This window comes from Scyliorhinus torazame, chromosome 26 (assembly GCF_047496885.1).
Source record: "Scyliorhinus torazame isolate Kashiwa2021f chromosome 26, sScyTor2.1, whole genome shotgun sequence".
In the NCBI taxonomy this organism is placed as follows: domain Eukaryota; kingdom Metazoa; phylum Chordata; class Chondrichthyes; order Carcharhiniformes; family Scyliorhinidae; genus Scyliorhinus; species Scyliorhinus torazame.
The window spans coordinates 28,498,746-28,523,776 of NC_092732.1; the positions used below are offsets into that span (position 1 = coordinate 28,498,746).

The window sequence follows — 25,031 nt, forward strand, 5'->3', positions numbered from 1 at the left end:
CCAGGGACCCGGGTTCGATTCCAGCCTTGGGGTGACTGTATGTGTGCGGAGTTTGCACGTTCTCCCCGTGTGTGCGTGGGTTTCCTCCGGGTGCTCCGGTTTCCTCCCACAGTCCAAAGATGTGCAGGTTAGGTGGATTGGCCGTGCTAAATTGTCCCTTAGTGTCCAAAGATGTGCAGGTTAGGTGGATTGGCCGTGCTAAATTGCCCCTTAGTGTCCAAAGATGTGGTTAGGCGGGATTACTGAGGTGGGATGGGGATGGGCCGGGGGAGGGTGCTCTCCCAGAGGGTTGGTGCAGACTGGATCGGCCAAATCGCCTCCCTCTGCACAGCTGGGATTCTGGAATCGGATGAGTTTCAATATCTCGCTCTTCTGAAGCCAAAGGAGTACGCGCCCGGCCTACTTAATCTTTCATCATTGGCCAATCCCTCCCTACACGAGATCACCCCGGCAAACCTCCCCTGCACTCCCTCCGCAAGAGCAGGAGGGAGGCAGGACACTTTGACCTCGGAGGGAGTGAAATGTAGGTTTGCAGAAATGATACCGGGGGGGGGGTGGGTTTGAGTTACGAGGCGAGATTACTCAAATTAGGCCCGTTTTCACTAGAATTTAGAAGGTTAAGTGGGGATCTTATCAAAGTCCTCAAGATATGAACAGGGAGAGAAAGAAAAACTATTCCCATTGGTCGGAGATTCGAAATCTAGGGGCGCACAGTCTAAAATTTAGGCCTGCAGGAGAGGTTAGGAAGATTTTCTCCACTCAACGTGTGGGAGGGGTTTGGGAAACTCTCCCACACACGGCAGTACAAGACAGACCAGTTGTTAACTTTACATCGCAGATAGATGTGTCCAGCAAAGAAATGAAGGGGTGTGGGCCAAAGGCAGGGATATAGAGTTGGGCCGCAGGACAGCCATTGGACGGTGGGACGGGCAGGAGAAACCCATTCTCTCCACGTCAAACACCGTGGAAGCGTGGAGGGGTTGTCAGAGTTTCAACGGGTGCCCTGAGCGGGTTGGCTGCTTCTGGGATCATCCTGTGGGCCAATCAGACCCCGCTCCGTCGTACACCAGTGACTGTGTTATGGGCCAGGGTTTAGAGAACCCCAAAGTGCATCATGGGAGTTCACCTGACCCACAACTTTGACTAGATTGTGGTATGGGGAGCACACGGGCCCACTCGACAGGTGTGATGCAACAGAGATCCCCAGTACTATTAAATTAAAACAATGTTTATCTATGAAACCAGTTGACACTTTATAAACCCACAGTAAACATCTTAACAACTATCAACACCAATCGGCGGGCCGGCCTCTTAACATCCAGAAGACGAAAAAACCCTTTTTAACACAGAGATCAGGTTTCAATTCCCTACTGAGAGCAGTCAGCATTTTGACATCGCCCAATTGATCTGGAGACAGTCTTGAGTTTGCAGAGAGGGATCCTTATGCAGCTCCTTGCTTTGCCTGCAGCTGTCCAGCTCTCAAAACAAACTAAAACATACCCTGTAGCAAACAGCCTAAAACGAAAGTAAAGCAGACTGACAGCCCAGCTCCACCCACTCTCTGACATCACCGCAGTAATAAGCACCCATTTCTTAAAGGTACACTCACATGACAACCTTAAATTGGCCGGATTGGTGTCCAGAGTTGGCGGTGAGTTGAGTTGCAGGGGGGGGGGGGGGGGCACGTCAAATTCCCAGACCATCGTTCCTCCCACAATGCACCTTGGAATGGTCAAGACAACTCACCTGTAGCACCTGGCCCAGCCTCAGCTCCTCCCCGTCCACGGTGATGGAAGGGACGACTTCCTCGTACGGACTCATTCTGCCCCGTTGGATGTCTGGGCTTTCGTTCAGATCTGGGGGAGGGGAAGAGAGAGGCAGGTTGTCATCAGGGCGGAGAGAGGCTATGGGAGGCGGCACTCAGATATCCGCCCGTTTTTCAACGGCAATGGAGCATTTGCACCGAGCCTCCAACAGGGCAGGCACTGCCCAAGGGGCTTCCAGGGAGGGTCCAATCAAACGCTGAACCCCAGCCACATGGGGAGGGGTCAGGGTGCGGCGATCAGCATCCTGGTGACGTAGGCCGGTTTGGAGGGGCGTCTTGAAGGAAGAGAGACAGAGAGAGACAGAGAGAGAGAGAGACAGACAGACAGAGAGCCAGAGAGAGAGGGACACAGAGATAGAGACAGAGAGAGAGAGACAGACAGAGAGAAAAAGAGAGAGAGATAGAGAGAGAAAGAGTGTGGGGAGAAAGAGAGACAGAGAAAGAGAGAGAGAGGGACAGAGAGAGAGAGGGGTGTAGACGCTGGAGGAGGTTACAGAGATAGGGAGGGGGTGTAGGGGCTGGAGGAGGATAAAGAGATAGGGAGGGGGTGTCGGGGCAGGAGGAGGTTACAGAGATAGGGAGGGGGTGTAGGGGCTGGAGGAGGTTACAGAGATAGGGAGGGGGTGTCGGGGCAGGAGGGGGTTACAGAGATAGGGAGGGGGTGTAGGGACTGGAGGAGGTTACAGAGATAGGGAGGGGGTGTAGGGGCTGGAGGAGGTTACAGAGATAGGGAGGGGGTGTAGGGGCTGGAGGAGGTTACAGAGATAGGGAGGGGGTGTAGGGGCTGGAGGAGGTTACAGAGATAGGGAGGGGGTGTAGGGACTGGAGGAGGTTACAGAGATAGGGAGGGGTTGTAGGGGCTGGCGGAGGTTACAGAGATAGGGAGGGGGTGTAGGGGCTGGAGGAGGTTACAGAGATAGGGAGGGGGTGTAGGGACTGGAGGAGGTTACAGAGATAGGGAGGGGTGTGTAGGGGCTGGAGGAGGTTACAGAGATAGGGAGGGGGTGTAGGGGCTGGAGGAGGTTACAGAGATAGGGAGGGGGTGTAGGGGCTGGAGGAGGATACAGAGATAGGGAGGGGGTGTCGGGGCAGGAGGGGGTTACAGAGATAGGGAGGGGGTGTAGGGACTGGAGGAGGTTACAGAGATAGGGAGGGGGTGTAGGGGCTGGAGGAGGTTACAGAGATAGGGAGGGGGTGTAGGGGCTGGAGGAGGTTACAGAGATAGGGAGGGGGTGTAGAGGCTGGAGGAGGTTACAGAGATAGGGAGGGGATGTAGGGGCTGGAGGAGGTTACAGAGATAGGGAGGGGGTGTCGGGGCTGGAGGAGGTTACAGAGATAGGGAGGGGGTGTCGGGGCTGGAGGAGGTTACAGAGATAGGGAGGGGGTGTCGGGCTGGAGGAGGTTACAGAGATAGGGAGGGGGTGTAGGAGCTGGAGGAGGTTACAGAGATAGGGAGGGGGTGTAGGGGCTGGAGGAGGATACAGAGATAGGGAGGGGGTGTCGGGGCAGGAGGGGGTTACAGAGATAGGGAGGGGGTGTAGGGACTGGAGGAGGTTACAGAGATAGGGAGGGGGTGTAGGGGCTGGAGGAGGTTACAGAGATAGGGAGGGGGTGTAGGGGCTGGAGGAGGTTACAGAGATAGGGAGGGGGTGTAGGGGCTGGAGGAGGTTACAGAGATAGGGAGGGGTGTAGGGGCTGGAGGAGGTTACAGAGATAGGGAGGGGGTGTAGGAGCTGGAGGAGGTTACAGAGATAGGGAGGGAGTGTAGGGGCTGGAGGAGGATACAGAGATAGGGAGGGGGTGTCGGGGCAGGAGGGGGTTACAGAGATAGGGAGGGGGTGTAGGGACTGGAGGAGGTTACAGAGATAGGGAGGGGGTGTAGGGGCTGGAGGAGGTTACAGAGATAGGGAGGGGGTGTAGGGGCTGGAGGAGGTTACAGAGATAGGGAGGGGGTGTAGGGGCTGGACGAGGTTACAGAGATAGGAAGGGGTGTAGGGGCTGGAGGAGGTTACAGAGATAGGGAGGGGGTGTAGGGGCTGGAGGAGGTTACAGAGATAGGGAAGGGGTGTAGGGGCTGGAGGAGGTTACAGAGATAGGGAGGGGGTGTCGGGGCTGGAGGAGGTTACAGAGATAGGGAGGGGGTGTCGGGGCTGGAGGAGGTTACAGAGATAGGGAGGGGGTGTCGGGGCTGGAGGAGGTTACAGAGATAGGGAGGGGGTGTAGGGGCTGGAGGAGGTTACAGAGATAGGGAGGGGGTGGAGGGGCTGGAGGAGGTTACAGAGATAGGGAGGGGGTGTAGGGGCTGGAGGAGGTTACAGAGATAGGGAGGGGGTGTCGGGGCTGGAGGAGGTTACAGAGATAGGGAGGGGGTGTCGGAGCTGGAGGAGGTTACAGAGATAGGGAGGGGGTGTCGGGGCTGGAGGAGGTTATAGAGATAGGGAGGGGGTGTAGGGGCTGGAGAAGGTTACAGAGATAGGGAGGGGGTGTAGGGGCTGGAGGAGGTTACAGAGATAGGGAGGGGGGGGTCGGGGCTGGAGGAGGTTACAGAGATAGGGAGGGGGTGTCGGGGCTGGAGGAGGTTACAGAGATAGGGAGGGGGTGTAGGGGCTGGAGGAGGTTACAGAGATAGGGAGGGGGTGTCGGGGCTGGAGGAGGTTACAGAGTGAGGGAGGGGGTGTAGGGGCTGGAGGAGGTTACACAGATAGGGAGGGGGTGGAGGGGCTGGAGGAGGTTACAGAGATAGGGAGGGGGTGTAGGGGCTGGAGGAGGTTACAGAGATAGGGAGGGGGTGTCGGGGCTGGAGGAGGTTACAGAGATAGGGAGGGGGTGTAGGAGCTGGAGGGGGTTACAGAGATAGGGAGGGGGTGTCGGGGCTGGAGGAGGTTACAGAGATAGGGAGGGGGTGTAGGGGCTGGAGGAGGTTACAGAGATAGGGAGGGGGTGTAGGGGCTGGAGGAGGTTACAGAGATAGGGAGGGGGGGTCGGGGCTGGAGGAGGTTACAGAGATAGGGAGGGGGTGTCGGGGCTGGAGGAGGTTACAGAGATAGGGAGGGGGTGTCGGGGCTGGAGGAGGTTACAGAGATAGGGAGGGGGGGTCGGGGCTGGAGGAGGTTACAGAGATAGGGAGGGGGTGTAGGGGCTGGAGAAGGTTGCAGAGATAGGGAGGGGGTGTAGGGGCTGGAGGAGGTTACAGAGATAGGGAGGGGGTGTAGGGGCTGGAGGAGGTTACAGAGATAGGGAGGGGGTGTAGGGACTGGAGGAGGTTACAGAGATAGGGAGGGGGTGGAGGGGCTGGAGGAGGTTACAGAGATAGGGAGGGGGTGTATGGGCTGGAGGAGGTTACAGAGATAGGGAGGGGGTGTCGGGGCTGGAGGAGGTTACAGAGATAGGGAGGGGGTGTAGGGGCTGGAGGAGGTTACAGAGATAGGGAGGGGGTGGAGGGGCTGGAGGAGGTTACAGAGATAGGGAGGGGGTGTATGGGCTGGAGGAGGTTACAGAGATAGGGAGGGGGTGTCGGGGCTGGAGGAGGTTACAGAGATAGGGAGGGGGTGTAGGGGCTGGAGGAGGTTACAGAGATAGGGAGGGGGTGTAGGGGCTGGAGGAGGTTACAGAGATAGGGAGGGGGTGTCGGGGCTGGAGGAGGTTACAGAGATAGGGAGGGGGTGTCGGGGCTGGAGGAGGTTACAGAGATAGGGAGGGGGTGTAGGGGCTGGAGGAGGTTACAGAGATAGGGAGGGGGTGTCGGGGCTGGAGGAGGTTACAGAGATAGGGAGGGGGTGTCGGGGCTGGAGGGGGTTACAGAGTGAGGGAGGGGGTGTAGGGGCTGGAGGAGGTTACAGAGATAGGGAGGGGGTGGAGGGGCTGGAGGAGGTTACAGAGATAGGGAGGGGGTGGAGGGGCTGGAGGAGGTTACAGAGATAGGGAGGGGGTGTCGGGGCTGGAGGAGGTTACAGAGATAGGGAGGGGGTGTAGGAGCTGGAGGAGGTTACAGAGATAGGGAGGGGGTGTCGGGGCTGGAGGAGGTTACAGAGATAGGGAGGGGGTGGAGGGGCTGGAGGAGGTTACAGAGATAGGGAGGGGGTGTAGGGGCTGGAGGAGGTTACAGAGATAGGGAGGGGGGGTCGGGGCTGGAGGAGGTTCCAGAGATAGGGAGGGGGTGTCGGGGCTGGAGGAGGAGACAGAGATAGGGAGGGGGTGTCGGGGCTGGAGGAGGTTACAGAGATAGGGAGGGGGTGGAGGGGCTGGAGGAGGTTACAGAGATAGGGAGGGGGTGTAGGGGATGGATGAGGTTACAGAGGTAGGGAGGGGGTGTAGCGGCTGGAGGAGGTTACAGAGATAGGGAGGGGGTGTAGGTGATGGATGAGGTTACAGAGATAGGGAGGGGGTGTAGGGGCTGGAGGAGATTACAGAGATAGGGAGGGGGAGTAGGGGCTGGAGGAGGTTACAGAGATAGGGAGGGGGTGTATGGGCTGGAGGAGGTTACAGAGATAGGGAGGGGGTGTCGGGGCTGGAGGAGGTTACAGAGATAGGGAGGGGGTGTAGGGGCTGGAGGAGGTTACAGAGATAGGGAGGGGGTGTAGGGGCTGGAGGAGGTTACAGAGATAGGGAGGGGGTGTCGGGGCTGGAGGAGGTTACAGAGATAGGGAGGGGGTGTAGGGGCTCGAGGAGGTTACAGAGATAGGGAGGGGGTGTAGGGGCTGGAGGAGGTTACAGAGATAGGGAGGGGGTGTCGGGGCTGGAGGAGGATACCTAGTGAGGAGGCAGCAGAGTTTGGGGGTGGCTGAACTCTCCGGAGGGGGGAATGTGGGAGATTAACCAGGAGAACGTCAGAATAGTCGAGTCTGGAGCTAACGAGGATTTCCACAGCCGATCAGCTAAGGGTGACGGTCTGTGGGGAAATAGGTGGACTTGGTGATGGAGGCATGAGGGAATCGGAAGCAAATGTCTACAAGATTCCCGTATTCTGTGTTGGGAAACTCAGCAGCACTGTGGGAGGGTCAGTACTGAGGGAGCGCCGCACTGTGGCAGGGTCAGTACTGAGGGAGCGCCGCACTGTGGCAGGGTCAGTACTGAGGGAGCGCCGCACCGTCGGAGGGTCAGTACTGAGGGAGCGCCGCACTGTGGGAGGGTCAGTACTGAGGGAGCGCCGCACTGTGGGAGGGTCAGTACTGAGGGAGCGCCGCACTGTCGGAGGGTCAGTGCTGAGGGAGATCCGCACTGTGGGAGGGTCAGTACTGAGGGAGTGCCGCATTGTCAGAGGATCAGTACTGAGCGAGAGCCGCACTGTGGGGGGTCAGTACTGAGGGAGTGCCGCACTGTGGGGGGGTCAGTACTGAGGGAGCGCCGCACTGTCGGAGGGTCAGTACTGAGGGAGAGCCGCACTGTGGGGGGGTCAGTACTGAGGGAGTGCCGCACTGTGGGGGGGTCAGTACTGAGGGGGCGCCGCACAGTGGGAGGGTCAGTACTGAGGGAGCGCCGCACAGTGGGAGGGTCAGTACTAAGGGAGTGCCGCAATGTGGGAGGGTCAGTACTGAGGGAGCGCCACACTGTCGGAGGGTCAGTACTGAGGGAGAGCCGCACTGTCAGAGGGTCAGTACTGAGGGAGCGCCGCACTGTCGGAGGGTCAGTACTGAGGGAGCGCCGCACTGTCGGAGGGTCAGTACTGAGGGAGTGTCGCACTGTGGGGGGGTCAGTACTGAGGGAGCGCCGCATTGTCGGAGGGTCAGTACTGAGGGAGTGCCGCACTGTGGGAGGGTCAGTACTGAGGGAGCGCCGCACTGTGGGAGGGTCAGTACTGAGGGAGCGCCGCACTGTCAGAGGGTCAGTACTGAGGGAGCTTCGCACAGTCGGAGGGTGAGTACTGAGGGAGCTTCGCACAGTCGGAGGGTCAGTACTGAGGGAGCGCCGCACTGTGGGAGGGTCAGTACTGAGGGAGCACCGCATGGTCCGAGGGTCAGTGCTGAGGGAGCGTCGCACTGTGGGAGGGTCAGTACTGAGGGAGTGCCGCACTGTGGGAGGGTCAGCACTGAGGGAGCGCCGCACTGTCGGAGGGTCAGTACTGAGGGAGTGTCGCACTGTGGGGGGGTCAGTACTGAGGGAGCGCCGCATTGTCGGAGGGTCAGTACTGAGGGAGCGCCGCACTGTGGGAGGGTCAGTACTGAGGGAGCACCGCATGGTCCGAGGGTCAGTGCTGAGGGAGCGTCGCACTGTGGGAGGGTCAGTACTGAGGGAGTGCCGCACTGTGGGAGGGTCAGCACTGAGGGAGCGCCGCACTGTCGGAGGGTCAGTGCTGAGGGAGTGCCGCACTGTGGGAGGGTCAGTACTGAGGGAGCGCCGCACTGTCGGAGGGTCAGTACTGAGGGAGCGCCGCACTGTCGGAGGGTCAGTACTGAGGGAGTGTCGCACTGTGGGGGGGTCAGTACTGAGGGAGCGCCGCATTGTCGGAGGGTCAGTACTGAGGGAGTGCCGCACTGTGGGAGGGTCAGTACTGAGGGAGCGCCGCACTGTGGGAGGGTCAGTACTGAGGGAGCGCCGCACTGTCAGAGGGTCAGTACTGAGGGAGCTTCGCACAGTCGGAGGGTGAGTACTGAGGGAGCTTCGCACAGTCGGAGGGTCAGTACTGAGGGAGCGCCGCACTGTGGGAGGGTCAGTACTGAGGGAGCACCGCATGGTCCGAGGGTCAGTGCTGAGGGAGCGTCGCACTGTGGGAGGGTCAGTACTGAGGGAGTGCCGCACTGTGGGAGGGTCAGCACTGAGGGAGCGCCGCACTGTCGGAGGGTCAGTACTGAGGGAGTGTCGCACTGTGGGGGGGTCAGTACTGAGGGAGCGCCGCATTGTCGGAGGGTCAGTACTGAGGGAGCGCCGCACTGTGGGAGGGTCAGTACTGAGGGAGCACCGCATGGTCCGAGGGTCAGTGCTGAGGGAGCGTCGCACTGTGGGAGGGTCAGTACTGAGGGAGTGCCGCACTGTGGGAGGGTCAGCACTGAGGGAGCGCCGCACTGTCGGAGGGTCAGTGCTGAGGGAGTGCCGCACTGTGGGAGGGTCAGTACTGAGGGAACGCCGCACTGTCGGAGGGTCAGCACTGAGGGAGTGCCGCACTGTGGGAGGGTCAGTACTGAGGGAGTGCCGCACTGTGGGAGGGTCAGTACTGAGGGAGCGCCGCACTGTGGGAGGGTCAGTGCTGAGGGAGTGCTGCACTGTCGGAGGGTCAGTACTGAGGGAGCGCCGCACTGTCGGAGGGTCAGTGCTGAGGGAGTGCCGCACTGTGGGAGGGTCAGTACTGAGGGAGTGCCGCACTATGGGAGGGTCAGTACTGAGGGAGCGCCGCACTGTGGGAGGGTCAGTACTGAGGGAGCGCCGCACTGTGGGAGGGTCAGTACTGAGGGAGTGCCGCACTGTCGGAGGGTCAGTACTGAGAGACCGCCGCACTGTCGGAGGGTCAGTACAGAAGGACCGCCGCACTGTCGGAGGGTCAGTACTGAGGGAGCTCCGCACAGTCGGAGGGTCAGTACTGAGTGAGCGCCGCACTGTGGGAGGGTCAATACTGAGGGAGCGCCACACTGTGGGATGGTCAGTACTGAGGGAGCGCCGCACCGTCAGGGGGACAGTACGGCGTGAGTGCCGCACTGTCGGACAGTCTGTACTGAGGGAGCGTCGCACAGTCGGAGGGTCAGTACTGAGGGAGCGCTGCACTGTCAGAGGGTCAGTGCTGAGGGAGGGCCGCACTGTCAGAAGGTCAGTACAGAGGGAATGCCGCACCGAGGGAGGGTCAGTACTGAGGGAGCGCCGCACTGTGGGAGGGTCAGTACTGAGGGAGTGCCGCACTGTCGGACGGTCAGTACTGAGGGAGCGCTGCACTGTCTGAGGGTCAGTACTGAGGGAGCTTCGCACAGTCGGAGGGTCAGTACTGAGAGACCGCCGCACTGTCGGAGGGTCAGTACAGAAGGACCGCCGCACTGTCGGAGGGTCAGTACTGAGGGAGCTCCGCACAGTCGGAGGGTCAGTACTGAGTGAGCGCCGCACTGTGGGAGGGTCAATACTGAGGGAGCGCCACACTGTGGGATGGTCAGTACTGAGGGAGTGTCGCACTGTGGGAGGGTCAGTACTGAGGGAGCGCCGCACTTCGGAGGGTCAGTACTGAGGGAGCGCCGGACTGTGGGAGGGTCAGCACTGAGGGAGCGCCGCATTGTCGGAGGATCAGTACTGAGGGAGTGCCGCACTGTGGGAGGGTCAGTACTGAGGGAGCGCCTCACTGTCGGAGGGTCAGTGCTGAGGGGGTGCCGCACTGTGGGTGGTTCAGTACTGAGGGAGTGCCGCACTGTCGGAGGGTCAGTACTGAGGGAGTGCCGCACTATGGGAGGGTCAGTACTGAGGGAGCGCCGCACTGTCGGAGGGTCAGTACTGAGGGAGTGCCGCACAGTGGGAGGGTCAGTACTGAGGGAGCGCCGCACTGTCGGAGGGTCAGTACTGAGGGAGTGCCGCACTGTCGGAGGGTCAGTACTGAGGGAGCTTCGCACAGTCGGAGGGTCAGTACTGAGGGAGCGCCGCACTGTGGGAGGGTCAGCACTGAGGGAGCGCCGCATTGTCGGAGGGTCAGTACTGAGGGAGCGCCGCACTGTCGGAGGGTCAGTGCTGAGGGAGTGCCGCACTGTGGGAGGGTCAGTACTGAGGGAGTGCCGCACTGTCAGATGGTCAGTACTGAGGGAGCGCCGCACCGTCAGGGGGACAGTACGGCGTGAGTGCCGCACTGTCGGACAGTCTGTACTGAGGGAGCGTCGCACAGTCGGAGGGTCAGTACTGAGGGAGCGCTGCACTGTCAGAGGGTCAGTGCTGAGGGAGGGCCACACTGTCAGAGGGTCAGTACAGAGGGAATGCCGCACCGAGGGAGGGTCAGTACTGAGGGAGCGCCGCACCGAGGGAGGGTCAGTACTGAGGGAGCGCCGCACTGTGGGAGGGTCAGTACTGAGGGAGTGCCGCACTGTCGGAGGGTCAGTACTGAGGGAGTGCCGCACTATGGGAGGGTCAGTACTGAGGGAGCGCCGCACTGTCGGAGGGTCAGTACTGAGGGAGTGCCGCACTGTGGGAGGGTCAGTACTGAGGGAGCGCCGCACTGTGGGAGGGTCAGTACTGAGGGAGCGCCGCACTGTGGGAGGGTCAGTGCTGACGGAGCACCGCACTGTCGGAGGGTCAGTACTGAGGGAGCGCCGCACTGTCGGAGGGTAAGAACTGAGGGAGCGCCGCACTGTCTGAGGGACAGTACAGAAGGACCGCCGCACTGTCGGAGGGTCAGTACTGAGGGAGCTCCGCACAGTCGGAGGGTCAGTACTGAGTGAGCGCCGCACTGTGGGAGGGTCAATACTGAGGGAGCGCCACACTGTGGGATGGTCAGTACTGAGGGAGTGTCGCACTGTGGGAGGGTCAGTCCTGAGGGAGCGCCGCACTGTGGTAGGGTCAGTACTGAGGGGGCGCCGCACTGTGGGAGGGTCAGTACTGAGGGAGCGCCGCACTGTGGGAGGGTCAGTACTGAGGGAGTGCCGCACTGTCGGAGGGTCAGTACTGAGGGAGTGCCGCACTGTCGGAGGGTCAGTACTGAGGGAGTACTGCACTGTCGGAGGGTCAGTACTGAGGGAGCGCCGCACTGTCAGAGGGTCAGTGCTGAGGGAGCGCCGCACTGTCTGAGGGTCAGTATGGCGGGAGCGCCGCACTGTCAGAGGGTCAGTACTGAGGGAGTGCCGCACTGTCGGACAGTCTGTACTGAGGGAGCGGCGCACAGTCGGAGGGTCAGTACTGAGGGAGCGCTGCACTGTCAGAGGGTCAGTGCTGAGGGAGCGCCGCACTGTCGGAGGGTCAGTACTGAGGGAGCGCCGGACTGTGGGAGGGTCAGCACTGAGGGAGCGCCGCATTGTCGGAGGATCAGTACTGAGGGAGTGCCGCACTGTGGGAGGGTCAGTACTGAGGGAGCGCCTCACTGTCGGAGGGTCAGTGCTGAGGGAGTGCCGCACTGTGGGTGGTTCAGTACTGAGGGAGTGCCGCACTGTCGGAGGGTCAGTACTGAGGGAGTGCCGCACTATGGGAGGGTCAGTACTGAGGGAGCGCCGCACTGTCGGAGGGTCAGTACTGAGGGAGTGCCGCACTGTCGGAGGGTCAGTACTGAGGGAGTGCCGCACTGTCGGAGGGTCAGTACTGAGGGAGCTTCGCACAGTCGGAGGGTCAGTACTGAGGGAGCGCCGCACTGTGGGAGGGTCAGCACTGAGGGAGCGCCGCATTGTCGGAGGGTCAGTACTGAGGGAGCGCCGCACTGTCGGAGGGTCAGTGCTGAGGGAGTGCCGCACTGTGGGAGGGTCAGTACTGAGGGAGTGCCGCACTGTCGGAGGGTCAGTACTGAGGGAGTGCCGCACTATGGGAGGGTCAGTACTGAGGGAGCGCCGCACTGTCGGAGGGTCAGTACTGAGGGAGTGCCGCACTGTGGGAGGGTCAGTACTGAGGGAGCGCCGCACTGTGGGAGGGTCAGTACTGAGGGAGCGCCGCACTGTGGGAGGGTCAGTGCTGACAGAGCACCGCACTGTCGGAGGGTCAGTACTGAGGGAGCGCCGCACTGTCGGAGGGTAAGAACTGAGGGAGCGCCGCACTGTCTGAGGGACAGTACTGAGGGAGCGCCGCACTGTGGGAGGGTCAGTGCTGACGGAGCACCGCACTATGGGAGGGTCAGTGCTGACGGAGCACCGCACTGTCAGGGGGTCAGTACTGAGGGAGCGCCGCACTGACAGAGGGTTAGTGCTGAGGGAGCGCCGCACTGTCTGAGGGTCAGTACTGAGGGAGCGCCGCACCGTCAGGGGGACAGTACGGCGTGTGTGCCGGGCTGTCGGACAGTCTGTACTGAGGGAGCGTCGCACAGTCGGAGGGTCAGTACTGAGGGAGCGCCGCACTGTGGGAGGGTCAGTACTGAGGGAGCGCCTCACTGTCGGAGGGTCAGTGCTGAGGGAGTGCCGCACTGTGGGTGGTTCAGTACTGAGGGAGTGCCGCACTGTCGGAGGGTCAGTACTGAGGGAGTGCCGCACTGTGGGAGGGTCAGTACTGAGGGAGCGCCTCACTGTCGGAGGGTCAGTGCTGAGGGAGTGCCGCACTGTGGGTGGTTCAGTACTGAGGGAGTGCCGCACTGTCGGAGGGTCAGTACTGAGGGAGTGCCGCACTATGGGAGGGTCAGTACTGAGGGAGCGCCGCACTGTCGGAGGGTCAGTACTGAGGGAGTGCCGCACAGTGGGAGGGTCAGTACTGAGGGAGCGCCGCACTGTCGGAGGGTCAGTACTGAGGGAGTGCCGCACTGTCGGAGGGTCAGTACTGAGGGAGCTTCGCACAGTCGGAGGGTCAGTACTGAGGGAGCGCCGCACTGTGGGAGGGTCAGCACTGAGGGAGCGCCGCATTGTCGGAGGGTCAGTACTGAGGGAGCGCCGCACTGTCGGAGGGTCAGTGCTGAGGGAGTGCCGCACTGTGGGAGGGTCAGTACTGAGGGAGTGCCGCACTGTCAGATGGTCAGTACTGAGGGAGCGCCGCACCGTCAGGGGGACAGTACGGCGTGAGTGCCGCACTGTCGGACAGTCTGTACTGAGGGAGCGTCGCACAGTCGGAGGGTCAGTACTGAGGGAGCGCTGCACTGTCAGAGGGTCAGTGCTGAGGGAGGGCCACACTGTCAGAGGGTCAGTACAGAGGGAATGCCGCACCGAGGGAGGGTCAGTACTGAGGGAGCGCCGCACCGAGGGAGGGTCAGTACTGAGGGAGCGCCGCACTGTGGGAGGGTCAGTACTGAGGGAGTGCCGCACTGTCGGAGGGTCAGTACTGAGGGAGTGCCGCACTATGGGAGGGTCAGTACTGAGGGAGCGCCGCACTGTCGGAGGGTCAGTACTGAGGGAGTGCCGCACTGTGGGAGGGTCAGTACTGAGGGAGCGCCGCACTGTGGGAGGGTCAGTACTGAGGGAGCGCCGCACTGTGGGAGGGTCAGTGCTGACGGAGCACCGCACTGTCGGAGGGTCAGTACTGAGGGAGCGCCGCACTGTCGGAGGGTAAGAACTGAGGGAGCGCCGCACTGTCTGAGGGACAGTACAGAAGGACCGCCGCACTGTCGGAGGGTCAGTACTGAGGGAGCTCCGCACAGTCGGAGGGTCAGTACTGAGTGAGCGCCGCACTGTGGGAGGGTCAATACTGAGGGAGAGCACACTGTGGGATGGTCAGTACTGAGGGAGTGTCGCACTGTGGGAGGGTCAGTACTGAGGGAGCGCCGCACTGTGGTAGGGTCAGTACTGAGGGGGCGCCGCACTGTGGGAGGGTCAGTACTGAGGGAGCGCCGCACTGTGGGAGGGTCAGTACTGAGGGAGTGCCGCACTGTCGGAGGGTCAGTACTGAGGGAGTGCCGCACTGTCGGAGGGTCAGTACTGAGGGAGTACTGCACTGTCGGAGGGTCAGTACTGAGGGAGCGCCGCACTGTCAGAGGGTCAGTGCTGAGGGAGCGCCGCACTGTCTGAGGGTCAGTATGGCGGGAGCGCCGCACTGTCAGAGGGTCAGTACTGAGGGAGTGCCGCACTGTCGGACAGTCTGTACTGAGGGAGCGGCGCACAGTCGGAGGGTCAGTACTGAGGGAGCGCTGCACTGTCAGAGGGTCAGTGCTGAGGGAGCGCCGCACTGTCGGAGGGTCAGTACTGAGGGAGCGCCGGACTGTGGGAGGGTCAGCACTGAGGGAGCGCCGCATTGTCGGAGGATCAGTACTGAGGGAGTGCCGCACTGTGGGAGGGTCAGTACTGAGGGAGCGCCTCACTGTCGGAGGGTCAGTGCTGAGGCAGTGCCGCACTGTGGGTGGTTCAGTACTGAGGGAGTGCCGCACTGTCGGAGGGTCAGTACTGAGGGAGTGCCGCACTATGGGAGGGTCAGTACTGAGGGAGCGCCGCACTGTCGGAGGGTCAGTACTGAGGGAGTGCCGCACAGTGGGAGGGTCAGTACTGAGGGAGCGCCGCACTGTCGGAGGGTCAGTACTGAGGTAGTGCCGCACTGTCGGAGGGTCAGTACTGAGGGAGCTTCGCACAGTCGGAGGGTCAGTACTGAGGGAGCGCCGCACTGTGGGAGGGTCAGCACTGAGGGAGCGCCGCATTGTCGGAGGGTCAGTACTGAGGGAGCGCCGCACTGTCGGAGGGTCAGTGCTGAGGGAGTGCCGCACTGTGGGAGGGTCAGTACTGAGGGAGTGCCGCACTGTCGGAGGGTCAGTACTGAGGGAGTGCCGCACGATGGGAGGGTCAGTACTGAGGGAGCGCCGCACTGTCGGAGGGTCAGTACTGAGGGAGTGCCGCACTGTGGGAGGGTCAGTACTGAGGGAGCGCCGCACTGTGGGAGGGTCAGTACTGAGGGAGCGCCGCACTGTGGGAGGGTCAGTGCTGACGGAGCACCGCACTGTCGGAGGGTCAGTACTGAGGGAGCGCCGCACTGTCGGAGGGTAAGAACTGAGGGAGCGCCGCACTGTCTGAGGGACAGTACTGAGGGAGCGCCGCACTGTGGGAGGGTCAGTGCTGACGGAGCACCGCACTGTGGGAGGGTCAGTGCTGACGGAGCACCGCACTGTCAGGGGGTCAGTACTGAGGGAGCGCCGCACTGACAGAGGGTCAGTGCTGAGGGAGCGCCGCACTGTCTGAGGGTCAGTACTGAGGGAGGGCCACACTGTCAGAGGGTCAGTACAGAGGGAATGCCGCACAGTCGGAGGGTCAGTACTGAGGGAGCGCTGCACTGTCAGAGGGTCAGTGCTGAGGGAGGGCCACACTGTCAGAGGGTCAGTACAGAGGGAATGCCGCACCGAGGGAGGGTCAGTACTGAGGGAGCGCCGCACCGAGGGAGGGTCAGTACTGAGGGAGCACCGCACTGTGGGAGGGTCAGTACTGAGGGAGTGCCGCACTGTCGGAGGGTCAGTACTGAGGGAGTGCCGCACTATGGGAGGGTCAGTACTGAGGGAGCGCCGCACTGTCGGAGGGTCAGTACTGAGGGAGTGCCGCACTGTGGGAGGGTCAGTACTGAGGGAGCGCCGCACTGTGGGAGGGTCAGTACTGAGGGAGCGCCGCACTGTGGGAGGGTCAGTGCTGACGGAGCACCGCACTGTCGGAGGGTCAGTACTGAGGGAGCGCCGCACTGTCGGAGGGTAAGAACTGAGGGAGCGCCGCACTGTCTGAGGGACAGTACAGAAGGACCGCCGCACTGTCGGAGGGTCAGTACTGAGGGAGCTCCGCACAGTCGGAGGGTCAGTACTGAGTGAGCGCCGCACTGTGGGAGGGTCAATACTGAGGGAGCGCCACACTGTGGGATGGTCAGTACTGAGGGAGTGTCGCACTGTGGGAGGGTCAGTACTGAGGGAGCGCCGCACTGTGGTAGGGTCAGTACTGAGGGGGCGCCGCACTGTGGGAGGGTCAGTACTGAGGGAGCGCCGCACTGTGGGAGGGTCAGTACTGAGGGAGTGCCGCACTGTCGGAGGGTCAGTACTGAGGGAGTGCCGCACTGTCGGAGGGTCAGTACTGAGGGAGTACTGCACTGTCGGAGGGTCAGTACTGAGGGAGCGCCGCACTGTCAGAGGGTCAGTGCTGAGGGAGCGCCGCACTGTCTGAGGGTCAGTATGGCGGGAGCGCCGCACTGTCAGAGGGTCAGTACTGAGGGAGTGCCGCACTGTCGGACAGTCTGTACTGAGGGAGCGGCGCACAGTCGGAGGGTCAGTACTGAGGGAGCGCTGCACTGTCAGAGGGTCAGTGCTGAGGGAGCGCCGCACTGTCGGAGGGTCAGTACTGAGGGAGCGCCGGACTGTGGGAGGGTCAGCACTGAGGGAGCGCCGCATTGTCGGAGGATCAGTACTGAGGGAGTGCCGCACTGTGGGAGGGTCAGTACTGAGGGAGCGCCTCACTGTCGGAGGGTCAGTGCTGAGGCAGTGCCGCACTGTGGGTGGTTCAGTACTGAGGGAGTGCCGCACTGTCGGAGGGTCAGTACTGAGGGAGTGCCGCACTATGGGAGGGTCAGTACTGAGGGAGCGCCGCACTGTCGGAGGGTCAGTACTGAGGGAGTGCCGCACAGTGGGAGGGTCAGTACTGAGGGAGCGCCGCACTGTCGGAGGGTCAGTACTGAGGGAGTGCCGCACTGTCGGAGGGTCAGTACTGAGGGAGCTTCGCACAGTCGGAGGGTCAGTACTGAGGGAGCGCCGCACTGTGGGAGGGTCAGCACTGAGGGAGCGCCGCATTGTCGGAGGGTCAGTACTGAGGGAGCGCCGCACTGTCGTAGGGTCAGTGCTGAGGGAGTGCCGCACTGTGGGAGGGTCAGTACTGAGGGAGTGCCGCACTGTCGGAGGGTCAGTACTGAGGGAGTGCCGCACTATGGGAGGGTCAGTACTGAGGGAGCGCCGCACTGTCGGAGGGTCAGTACTGAGGGAGTGCCGCACTGTGGGAGGGTCAGTACTGAGGGAGCGCCGCACTGTGGGAGGGTCAGTACTGAGGGAGCGCCGCACTGTGGGAGGGTCAGTGCTGACGGAGCACCGCACTGTCGGAGGGTCAGTACTGAGGGAGCGCCGCACTGTCGGAGGGTAAGAACTGAGGGAGCGCCGCACTGTCTGAGGGACAGTACTGAGGGAGCGCCGCACTGTGGGAGGGTCAGTGCTGACGGAGCACCGCACTGTGGGAGGGTCAGTGCTGACGGAGCACCGCACTGTCAGGGGGTCAGTACTGAGGGAGCGCCGCACTGACAGAGGGTCAGTGCTGAGGGAGCGCCGCACTGTCTGAGGGTCAGTACTGAGGGAGCGCCGCACCGTCAGGGGGACAGTACGGCGTGTGTGCCGGGCTGTCGGACAGTCTGTACTGAGGGAGAGTCGCACAGTCGGAGGGTCAGTACTGAGGGAGCGCCGCACTGTCAGAGGGTCAGTACTGAGGGAGCGCCGCACTGTCTGAGGGACAGTACTGAGGGAGCGCCGCACTGTCAGAGGGTCAGTGCTGAGGGAGCGCCGCACTGTCTGAGGGTCAGTATGGCGGGAGCGCCGCACTGTCAGATGGTCAGTACTGAGGGAGCGCCGCACCGTCGGGGGAACAGTACGGCGTGAGTGCCGCACTGTCGGACAGTCTGTACTGAGGGAGCGTCGCACAGTCGGAGGGTCAGTACTGAGGGAGCGCTGCACTGTCAGAGGGTCAGTGCTGAGGGAATGCCGCACCGAGGGAGGGTCAGTACTGAGGGAGCGCCGCACTGTGGGAGGGTCAGTACTGAGGGAGTGCCGCACTGTCGGACGGTCAGTACTGAGGGAGCTTCGCACAGTCGGAGGGTCAGTACTGAGAGACCGCCGCACTGTCGGAGGGTCAGTACAGAGGGAGCGCCGCACTGTCGGAGGGTCAGTACTGAGGGAGCTCCGCACAGTCGGAGGGTCAGTACTGAGTGAGCGCCGCACTGTGGGAGGGTCAATACTGAGGGAGCGCCACACTGTGGGAGGGTCAGTACTGAGGGAGTGTCGCACTGTGGGAGGGTCAGTACTGAGGGAGCGCCGCACTGTGGGAGGGTCAGTACTGAGGAGGCGCCGCACTGTGGGAGGGTCAGTACTGAGGGAGCGCCGCACTGTGGGAGGGTCAGTACTGAGGGAGTGCCGCACTGTCGGAGGGTCAGTACTGAGGGAGTGCCGCACTGTCGGAGGGTGAGTACTGAGGGAGCGCCGCACTGTCTGAGGGACAGTACTGAGGGAGCGCCGCACTGTCAGTGGGTCAGTGCTGAGGGAGCGCCGCACTGTCTGAGGGTCAGTATGGCGGGAGCGCCGCACTGTCAGATGGTCAGTACTGAGGGAGCGCCGCACCGTCAGGGGGACAGTACGGCGTGAGTGCCGCACTGTCGGACAGTCTGTACTGAGGGAGCGTCGCACAGTCGGAGGGTCAGTACTGAGGGAGCGCTGCACTGTCAGAGGGTCAGTGCTGAGGGAGGGCCACACTGTCAGAGGGTCAGTACAGAGGGAATGCCGCACCGAGGGAGGGTCAGTACTGAGGGAGCGCCGCACCGAGGGAGGGTCAGTACTGAGGGAGCGCCGCACTGTGGGAGGGTCAGTACTGAGGGAGTGCCGCACTGTCGGACGGTCAGTACTGAGGGAGCGCTGCACTGTCGGAGGGTCAGTACTGAGGGAGCTTCGCACAGTCGGAGGGACAGTACTGAGAGACCGCCGCACTGTCGGAGGGTCAGTACAGAGGGAGCGCCGCACTGTCGGAGGGTCAGTACTGAGGGAGCTCCGCACAGTCGGAGGGTCAGTACTGAGTGAGCGCCGCACTGTGGGAGGGTCAATACTGAGGGAGCGCCACACTGTGGGAGGGTCAGTACTGAGGGAGTGTCGCACTGTGGGAGGGTCAGTACTGAGGGAGCGCCGCACTGTGGGAGGGTCAGTACTGAGGGGGCGCCACACTGTGGGAGGGTCAGTACTGAGGGAGCGCCGCACTGTGGGAGGGTCAGTACTGAGGGAGTGCCGCACTGTCGGAGGGTCAGTACTGAGGGAGTGCCGCACTGTCGGAGGGTCAGTACTGAGGGAGCGCCGCACTGTCTGAGGGAAAGTACTGAGGGAGCGCCGCACTGTCAGTGGGTCAGTGCTGAGGGAGCGCCGCACTGTCTGAGGGTCAGTATGGCGGGAGCGCCGCACTGTCAGATGGTCAGTACTGAGGGAGCGCCGCACCGTCAGGGGGACAGTACGGCGTGAGTGCCGCACTGTCGGACAGTCTGTACTGAGGGAGCTTCGCACAGTCGGAGGGTCAGTACTGAGGGAGCGCTGCACTGTCAGAGGGTCAGTGCTGAGGGAGGGCCGCACTGTCAGAGGGTCAGTACAGAGGGAATGCCGCACCGAGGGAGGGTCAGTACTGAGGGAGCGCCGCACTGTGGGAGGGTCAGTACTGAGGGAGTGCCGCACTGTCGGACGGTCAGTACTGAGGGAGCGCTGCACTGTCGGAGGGTCAGTACTGAGGGAGCTTCGCACAGTCGGAGGGTCAGTACTGAGAGACCGCCGCACTGTCGGAGGGTCAGTACAGAGGGAGCGCCGCACTGTCGGAGGGTCAGTACTGAGGGAGCTCCGCACAGTCGGAGGGTCAGTACTGAGTGAGCGCCACACTGTGGGAGGGTCAATACTGAGGGAGCGCCACACTGTGGGATGGTCAGTACTGAGGGAGTGTCGCACTGTGGGAGGGTCAGTACTGAGGGGGCGCCGCACTGTGGGAGGGTCAGTACTGAGGGAGCGCCGCACTGTGGGAGGGTCAGTACTGAGGGAGTGCCGCACTGTCGGAGGGTCAGTACTGAGGGAGTGCCGCACTGTCGGAGGGTCAGTACTGAGGGAGTACTGCACTGTCGGAGGGTCAGTACTGAGGGAGCGCCGCACTGTCAGAGGGTCAGTGCTGAGGGAGCGCCGCACTGTCTGAGGGTCAGTATGGCGGGAGCGCCGCACTGTCAGAGGGTCAGTACTGAGGGAGTGCCGCACTGTCAGAGGGACAATACTGGGGGAGTGCCGCACTGTCGGACAGTCTGTACTGAGGGAGCGGCGCACAGTCGGAGGGTCAGTACTGAGGGAGCGCTGCACTGTCAGAGGGTCAGTGCTGAGGGAGCGCCGCACTGTGGGAGGGTCAGCACTGAGGGAGCGCCGCACTGTCGGAGGGTCAGTACTGAGGGAGCACCGCACTGTGGGAGGGTCAGCACTGAGGGAGCGCCGCATTGTCGGAGGATCAGTACTGAGGGAGTGCCGCACTGTGGGAGGGTCAGTACTGAGGGAGCGCCACACTGTCGGAGGGTCAGTGCTGAGGGAGTGCCGCACTGTGGGTGGGTCAGTACTGAGGGAGTGCCGCACTGTCGGAGGGTCAGTACTGGGGGAGTGCCGCACTATGGGAGGGTCAGTACTGAGGGAGCGCCGCACTGTCGGAGGGTCAGTACTGAGGGAGTGCCGCACAGTGGGAGGGTCAGTACTGAGGGAGCGCCGCACTGTCGGAGGGTCAGTACTGAGGGAGTGCCGCACTGTCGGAGGGTCAGTACTGAGGGAGCTTCGCACAGTCGGAGGGTCAGTACTGAGGGAGCGCCGCACTGTGGGAGGGTCAGCACTTAGGGAGCGCCGCATTGTCGGAGGGTCAGTACTGAGGGAGCGCCGCACTGTCGGAGGGTCAGTGCTGAGGGAGTGCCGCACTGTGGGAGGGTCAGTACTGAGGGAGTGCCGCACTGTCGGAGGGTCAGTACTGAGGGAATGCCGCACTATGGGAGGGTCAGTACTGAGGGAGCGCCGCACTGTCGGAGGGTCAGTACTGAGGGAGTGCCGCACTGTGGGAGGGTCAGTACTGAGGGAGCGCCGCACTGTGGGAGGGTCAGTACTGAGGGAGCGCCGCACTGTGGGAGGGTCAGTGCTGACGGAGCACCGCGCTGTCAGAGGGTCAGTACTGAGGGATCGCCGCACTGTCGGAGGGTCAGTACTGAGGGAGCGCCGCACTGTCAGAGGGTCAGTGCTGAGGGAGCGCCGCACTGTCTGAGGGTCAGTATGGCGGGAGCGCCGCACTGTCAGAGGGTCAGTACTGAGGGAGTGCCGCACTGTCAGAGGGACAATACTGGGGGAGTGCCGCACTGTCGGACAGTCTGTACTGAGGGAGCGGCGCACAGTCGGAGGGTCAGTACTGAGGGAGCGCTGCACTGTCAGAGGGTCAGTGCTGAGGGAGCGCCGCACTGTGGGAGGGTCAGCACTGAGGGAGCGCCGCACTGTCGGAGGGTCAGTACTGAGGGAGCACCGCACTGTGGGAGGGTCAGCACTGAGGGAGCGCCGCATTGTCGGAGGATCAGTACTGAGGGAGTGCCGCACTGTGGGAGGGTCAGTACTGAGGGAGCGCCACACTGTCGGAGGGTCAGTGCTGAGGGAGTGCCGCGCTGTGGGTGGGTCAGTACTGAGGGAGTGCCGCACTGTCGGAGGGTCAGTACTGGGGGAGTGCCGCACTATGGGAGGGTCAGTACTGAGGGAGCGCCGCACTGTCGGAGGGTCAGTACTGAGGGAGTGCCGCACAGTGGGAGGGTCAGTACTGAGGGAGCGCCGCACTGTCGGAGGGTCAGTACTGAGGGAGTGCCGCACTGTCGGAGGGTCAGTACTGAGGGAGCTTCGCACAGTCGGAGGGTCAGTACTGAGGGAGCGCCGCACTGTGGGAGGGTCAGCACTTAGGGAGCGCCGCATTGTCGGAGGGTCAGTACTGAGGGAGCGCCGCACTGTCGGAGGGTCAGTGCTGAGGGAGTGCCGCACTGTGGGAGGGTCAGTACTGAGGGAGTGCCGCACTGTCGGAGGGTCAGTACTGAGGGAATGCCGCACTATGGGAGGGTCAGTACTGAGGGAGCGCCGCACTGTCGGAGGGTCAGTACTGAGGGAGTGCCGCACTGTGGGAGGGTCAGTACTGAGGGAGCGCCGCACTGTGGGAGGGTCAGTACTGAGGGAGCGCCGCACTGTGGGAGGGTCAGTGCTGACGGAGCACCGCGCTGTCAGAGGGTCAGTACTGAGGGATCGCCGCACTGTCGGAGGGTCAGTACTGAGGGAGCGCCGCACTGTCTGAGGGACAGTACTGAGGGAGCGCCGCACTGTCAGAGGGTCAGTGCTGAGGGAGCGCCGCACTGTCTGAGGGTCAGTATGGCGGGAGAGCCGCACTGTCAGATGGTCAGTACTGAGGGAGCGCCGCACCGTCAGGGGGACAGTACGGTGTGAGTGCCGCGCTGTCGGACAGTCTGTACTGAGGGAGCGTCGCACAGTCGGAGGGTCAGTACTGAGGGAGCGCCGCACTGTCGGAGGGTCAGTACTGAGGGAGCGCCGCACTGTCGGAGGGTCAGTACTGAGGGAGCGCCGCACTGTGGGAGGGTCAGTACTGAGGGAGTGCCGCACTGTCGGACGGTCAGTACTGAGGGAGCGCTGCACTGTCGGAGGGTCAGTACTGAGGGAGCTTCGCACAGTCGGAGGGTCAGTACTGAGAGACCGCCGCACTGTCGGAGGGTCAGTACAGAGGGAGCGCCGCACTGTCGGAGGGTCAGTACTGAGGGAGCTCCGCACAGTCGGAGGGTCAGTACTGAGGGAGTGTCGCACTGTGGGAGGGTCAGTACTGAGGGAGCGCCGCACTGTGGGAGGGTCAGTACTGAGGGGGCGCCGCACTGTGGGAGGGTCAGTACTGAGGGAGCGCCGCACTGTGGGAGGGTCAGTACTGAGGGAGTGCCGCACTGTCGGAGGGTCAGTACTGAGGGAGTGCCGCACTGTCGGAGGGTCAGTACTGAGGGAGTACTGCACTGTCGGAGGGTCAGTACTGAGGGAGCGCCGCACTGTCAGAGGGTCAGTGCTGAGGGAGCGCCGCACTGTCTGAGGGTCAGTATGGCGGGAGCGCCGCACTGTCAGATGGTCAGTACTGAGGGAGTGCCGCACTGTCAGAGGGACAATACTGAGGGAGTGCCGCACTGTCGGACAGTCTGTACTGAGGGAGCGGCGCACAGTCGGAGGGTCAGTACTGAGGGAGCGCTGCACTGTCAGAGGGTCAGTGATGAGGGAGCGCCGAACTGTCGGAGGGTCAGTACTGAGGGAGCGCCGCACTGTGGGAGGGTCAGTACTGAGGGAGCTTCGCATAGTCGGAGGGTCAGAACTGAGGGAGCGCCGCACTGTGGGAGGGTCAGCACTGAGGGAGCGCCGCATTGTCGGAGGATCAGTACTGAGGGAGTGCCGCACTGTGGGAGGGTCAGTACTGAGGGAGCGCCACACTGTCGGAGGGTCAGTGCTGAGGGAGTGCCGCACTGTGGGTGGGTCAGTACTGAGGGAGTGCCGCACTGTCGGAGGGTCAGTACTGAGGGAGTGCCGCACTATGGGAGGGTCAGTACTGAGGGAGCGCCGCACTGTCGGAGGGTCAGTACTGATGGAGTGCCGCACAGTGGGAGGGTCAGTGCTGAGGGAGTGCCGCACTGTGGGTGGGTCAGTACTGAGGGAGTGCCGCACTGTCGGAGGGTCAGTACTGAGGGAGTGCCGCACTATGGGAGGGTCAGTACTGAGGGAGCGCCGCACTGTCAGAGGGACAGTACTGAGGGAGCGCCGCACTGTGGGAGGGTCAGTGCTGATGGAGCACCGCACTGTCGGAGGGTCAGTACTGAGGGAGCGCCGCACTGTCGGAGGGTCAGTAAAGCGGGAGCGCTGCACTGTCAGAGGGTCAGTACTGAGGGAGCGCCGCACTGTGGGAGGGTCAGTGCTGATGGAGCACCGCACTGTGGGAGGGTCAGTACTGAGGGAGCGCCGCACTGTCGGAGGGTCAGTACTGAGGGAGTGCCGCACTGTGGGAGGATCAGTACTGAGGGAGTGCCGCACTATGGGAGGGTCAGTACTGAGGGAGCGCCGCACTGTCAGAGGGACAGTACTGAGGGAGCGCCGCACTGTGGGAGGGTCAGTGCTGATGGAGCACCGCACTGTCGGAGGGTCAGTACTGAGGGAGCGCCGCACTGTCGGAGGGTCAGTAAAGCGGGAGCGCCGCACTGTGGGAGGGTCAGTACTGAGGGAGCGCCGCACTGTGGGAGGGTCAGTACTGAGGGAGCGCCGCACTGTGGGAGGGTCAGTACTGAGGGAGCACCGCACTGTCAGAGGGTCAGTACTGAGGGAGCGCCGCACTGTGGGAGGGTCAGTACTGAGGGAGCGCCGCACTGTCGGAGGGTCAGTACTGAGGGAGCGCCGCACTGTGGGAGGGTCAGTACTGAGGGAGCGCCGCACTGTCGGAGGGTCAGTACTGAGGGAGCTCCGCACAGTCGGAAGGTCAGTACTGAGGGAGCGCCGCACTGTGGGAGGGTCAGTACTGAGGGAGTGCCGCACTGTCGGAGGGTCAGTACTGAGGGAGTGCCGCACTGTCGGAGGGTCAGTACTGAGGGAGTACTGCACTGTCGGAGGGTCAGTACTGAGGGAGCGCCGCACTGTGGGAGGGTCAGTATTGAGGGGGCGCCGCACTGTGGGAGGGTCAGTACTGAGGGAGCGCCTCACTGTCGGAGGGTCAGTGCTGAGGGAGTGCCGCACTGTGGGTGGTTCAGTACTGAGGGAGTGCCGCACTGTCGGAGGGTCAGTACTGAGGGAGTGCCGCACTATGGGAGGGTCAGTACTGAGGGAGTGCCGCACTGTCAGAGGATCAGTACTGAGGGAGCACCGCACTGTCGGAGGGTCAATACTGAGGGAGTGCCGCACTGTCGG

At 62.7% G+C, this 25,031-nt stretch overlaps 1 protein-coding gene across 4 annotated transcripts in view; it reads right to left on the reverse strand.

Moving 5' to 3' along the window:
* The window catches only part of adam15 (ADAM metallopeptidase domain 15), a 148,918-nt gene that overhangs the window by 113,867 nt on the left and 10,020 nt on the right, over nt 1–25,031 (reverse strand). For all 4 annotated transcript variants that reach the window (XM_072490561.1, XM_072490562.1, XM_072490560.1 and 1 more), the window contains exon 2: nt 1,747–1,856. In XM_072490561.1, the coding sequence (XP_072346662.1) occupies nt 1,747–1,856 (110 nt within the window). The remainder of the gene's footprint in view (nt 1–1,746; nt 1,857–25,031) is intronic.